The sequence below is a fragment of the Morone saxatilis genome, unplaced genomic scaffold (genome assembly GCF_004916995.1).
Source record: "Morone saxatilis isolate NCDOM2014 unplaced genomic scaffold, NCSU_SB_2.0 Contig2, whole genome shotgun sequence".
Taxonomy (NCBI): Eukaryota; Metazoa; Chordata; class Actinopteri; family Moronidae; genus Morone; species Morone saxatilis.
Genome location: NW_023339762.1, coordinates 3,053,704 through 3,057,589, shown reverse-complemented (window position 1 = coordinate 3,057,589; position 3,886 = coordinate 3,053,704). Strand labels below are relative to the sequence as shown.

Genomic DNA, 3,886 nt, shown 5'->3' with positions numbered 1-3,886 from the left:
CCTACAGTGTGCTGTGTGAATCCTGTCTGTGCAGATTTTGACTCTAGAAGGATGTTTTCACATTCATCTGCTGAAAGAGGAACGTTTCTCTGTGCTCATTGAACACCGGGGCCTACCAGCAGGATTTGTGACATCACAAATAGTTAGGAAGTCAGTCCTGGTCCAGTATGCAACTTGTACAGTGTGATGTAGAAACCTGAGAAACTTGAAGCCACCAGTGCACATACACTGAGAATGGACTTTACAGTGAAGGAGGAGACATCTTGTGTCCAGCAGGAAAACTTTAGATAATATCAAAATCTGCATAAAATTAACCTTTTATGGAATGTGGAAATTATACTTTTTTGTGAGGAAAACCTTATCAGACACACATCATTGTTCCAAGCAGACTATTTATGAAGGGAACTTTTAACATAAAGGTAAACTGGGACTTCACTGTGCCAAACTTCTACCAAACTCCAGTAATATGAAAACTGCAATAACACTTCCTGTGTGCCTCTTCATTCTCCATTGGCTTGCATGCTGATTGGATTTTGTATTTGGCGTTAGCAGACCCCTGCCACCAGCTTTTGATCCTGTCTAACACTCGTTTTACAGTGCACAAGCCTTTTTTAAAACCTCACCATAACCGGCCGTTTGATTTCTACATGTACTTCACCAGATGCAATTTGAACCCTTTCCACGCCATTTAAGCTGATTCGTTCCAGTTTATAACCCCACCACCGCCGCCACTCCTCAGACTTTCCAAATAAAACGGATCCAGCTGTGTGCGGCTGTGCGCCCTCCGTGCGTCACACTGCTCTGCTCCTCGGTGGACGGGCAGACAGCAGCGACTAGGAGGAGGAAGAGAAGGAAAGATGTCCGGTATCATGCTGCTGTCGGTATCTTTGACTTTGTGCTTGATGTGGGCGACCGGCGGCGCGGCGCGGAGCGGGGCAGTGGTCCTGCGGGGCACCCTGGAGCGGGGCCCGGTCAGCTTGAACGACATGTTCCGAGAGGTGGAGGAGTTGATGGAGGACACCCAGCACATACTGGAGGAGGCTGTGGACCAGGTCTGCGTCACATTTTATCCATTCGCACAAATACACTCTTATAGTATTTAATGTCATTTATCTGTGGACAGTCAGTGTCAGTGTGGGTCTGTTCTGTTTGGTGGTCAGCTTAATTTTGAATAAACCAGGCTCAGGTATGTGTTGCAACACTACACATAGTTTCCATGTCTGCTTTATGTCTGACCCACTGAATGCTATTAATAGTGCTCATCTTAATAGTAGCGGCTCAAAATGGAATATTGTCTAGTCAGTTTGATAAAAGAAAAGGACCCTAACCCTGTATGTGTGACTGAGAACTTTACCTCCTGGTAGCAGCTGTAATGTCTGTTATTCTGCCCTGGACTTGGATTTCAACAGGTCTAATAAGTCTGCGGATGTCCCAGTAGCCAGTGTCTGGTTTTGATCATTCCTGAACCACTGTGGCATTTTCCCATCCAGTATATGGAGATTACTATCAATCAGTGGATGCTGTATATAGCAACAACCTGTCCATGGTTATATCCACCTTGACCCCCCCACAGTATGGAAATCTGATGTATGGACATACTGGAGATGCCATGTGCTTTGTTTTATATGAGATTTATGAATGGATTCCACGTGTGTCCTATCATTCAATCCATCAGATAACTACTGAGAGCGCCAAGTCCTCTTTAGCGTCGCTGGATCTGCGTCCTAACTACCACAACGAGACAAAGAAGATGATAATGGATGGAGACAGAGCTGTTCAGGTCTTAGACAGAGCTGACAAGGTACAGCAGGGTTTAACCTTTGACTTGTAACTCCCAGACAGATGTCTTTCATCTTTTAGAGGTCTGGTTTTTCATAAATAGAGAGAACCAGCTTTGTTTACAAAGTTACGCCCCTTTACATTTTGAGTGGGTTTAGGAGTGGGTTGTACAAGGAACACAAAGAGTGTGATTGTTGATAAAGTGATTGTAGGGATTTTCTTTCCTTTTCCTTTCACATGAATGAACCACAAAAAAAGACCTGTACATTTGCTTTTCTGTTTGAGGTCTGAAACAATATGTCACCCTTTTTGCCATTTATAGGAAACAAATAACAAAACAGGAGAGATCCATCTTTCACACGTCCACATGGAGATGTCTGGCCAGTGGAACAGTGTGGATCACGTGAGTCTTTTGCCTTCCCCAATATGTGAATAATTAGAGGACATTAAATGGGCTCAAAGCATTATAGTCCTTCTTAAGTTTCCTGGTCATTTGGTTTCCATCCTGCTGCTGATGAAGATGTAGGCTAGTTCTCATGAGCAGGGGTGTATCCAGAGGGGGGTCCTGGGGTGGCCCCTGAAATCTGATCGGTCACCCCAAGTGCCACCAAATGATCCTTTCCTCTTCCACTTCCATTGTCCTTCAGAGGCTGTAGCAAGCTTTTATTTAAAGCTAGAGTGAAGGTACTGGTATTATATGAAACTAGATGACCTAATGCATCCACTGATAGCATGTCATTCTAGCATGTTAGAAATGGGGCTAATTAACGCTCCAAAGATAGGCTTAATTGTGGCTATGGAAAAACTGGCATGGCCATTGTCAAAGAGATCCATTGACCCCACTTTATGCTAATTCCATAGTCAGTTTACTGGGGTTAAATAGTATTGGAAATGCATAAATTGTGAATAACTGGAAGCTGAGACATATACTTCATGTGCCACCCTTGCATGAGTCAGTGCTTATTTGAAAGTGGGCTTATTTGAACATCTAGCAGTGTAATGTGTTGGTTCTGCTGATAGCCTGCTGACTCAAGATTCCGGAAATGTGTTTTTGGTTTTCAAGCTGAAACACGAAAAATCCAGCTGCCCCAGTTTCAGACCAAATGTTTTTCTTTTAGAACTGGTGATGCAAACTGTAAACACATGCCCTTCGGAAACACAGATAGTTTTTATCACATTCCAGTGAGCCTCAGTCATAACAACTGTCAACTTATGCATGGCACTTAATGTTTCCACCTTAACATTTTCCCTCAGTTTGTAAATATTCATAGCGTCTGTAAGAAGAGTCAGAGAGGTGGAGTACTTCCTAAAACTGTAGGTTGTATTGTCTAAGCTAGTTTTTTAAAGAATGAGATCATCCAGCAAAAAGACCTACCATATACTTTTCATAGTTGTAACCAACAGGATGCCGGCTCGGATTGAGGTCATTTTTGCTGCTTGCTGCTTGTTTTGCCATTTAACTTCACAACGGTGGTTTTGATCTTTTGCTTTCCTGGCAGCTGTACAGAATGTGGTTATGTTAATAGAGCTTGCTGCTGGAAAAAATACCAGGGAGGCAAAGGAAGCCTGCAAGCCTAAGGTCTGCTCTTCTGAAATGACTAACTGTATAGAAATTTCACACTACTATGGACTTGAACTACACTTAGGGAAGTTGCAGTAAGATTGGTTGAATCAGCAATTCACAGAAAAACACCCAGTAAACGTTTTTTGTGTGTGATTCTAAACATATCGTCCTACTTTCTAACTGTCACCTGAAGCTGTTACAACTTTATAAAACTAAACTGGGGCGCCCTGGTAGCTCACCTGATAGAGCCACCCCATGTACCAAGGTGTCCTTGCCGCAGTGGCCATGGGTTTGAGTCTCACCAGTAGCCCTTTGCTGAAAAAACTCCATAAACAACCTTAACATTAGACATCTTTTCACCATTACAATCCAGAGGTTGCCATTTTTATCTTGGCTAGTCAAGGATAATACACATGACCAAAACCACATATGTTCAAAGTAATAATGGTCTAAACATCTGTAAAAACTATGTAGATTCAGTTACAGTCTCATAAAGGGACCCAAAGCGTCTGTCTTTTGATGACCTGGGAATGAGACTCAACA

At 42.9% G+C, this 3,886-nt stretch overlaps 1 protein-coding gene across 1 annotated transcript in view; it reads left to right on the top strand.

Moving 5' to 3' along the window:
• The first annotated feature begins 706 nt into the window (after positions 1–706).
• Positions 707–3,886, top strand: part of dkk3b (dickkopf WNT signaling pathway inhibitor 3b) — a 9,038-nt gene continuing 5,858 nt past the window's right edge. Inside the window, exons 1-3 of the mRNA XM_035665678.1 lie at positions 707–1,052; positions 1,676–1,801; positions 2,102–2,182. Coding sequence (XP_035521571.1) covers positions 858–1,052; positions 1,676–1,801; positions 2,102–2,182 — 402 coding nt within the window. The 5' untranslated portion in view covers positions 707–857. The remainder of the gene's footprint in view (positions 1,053–1,675; positions 1,802–2,101; positions 2,183–3,886) is intronic.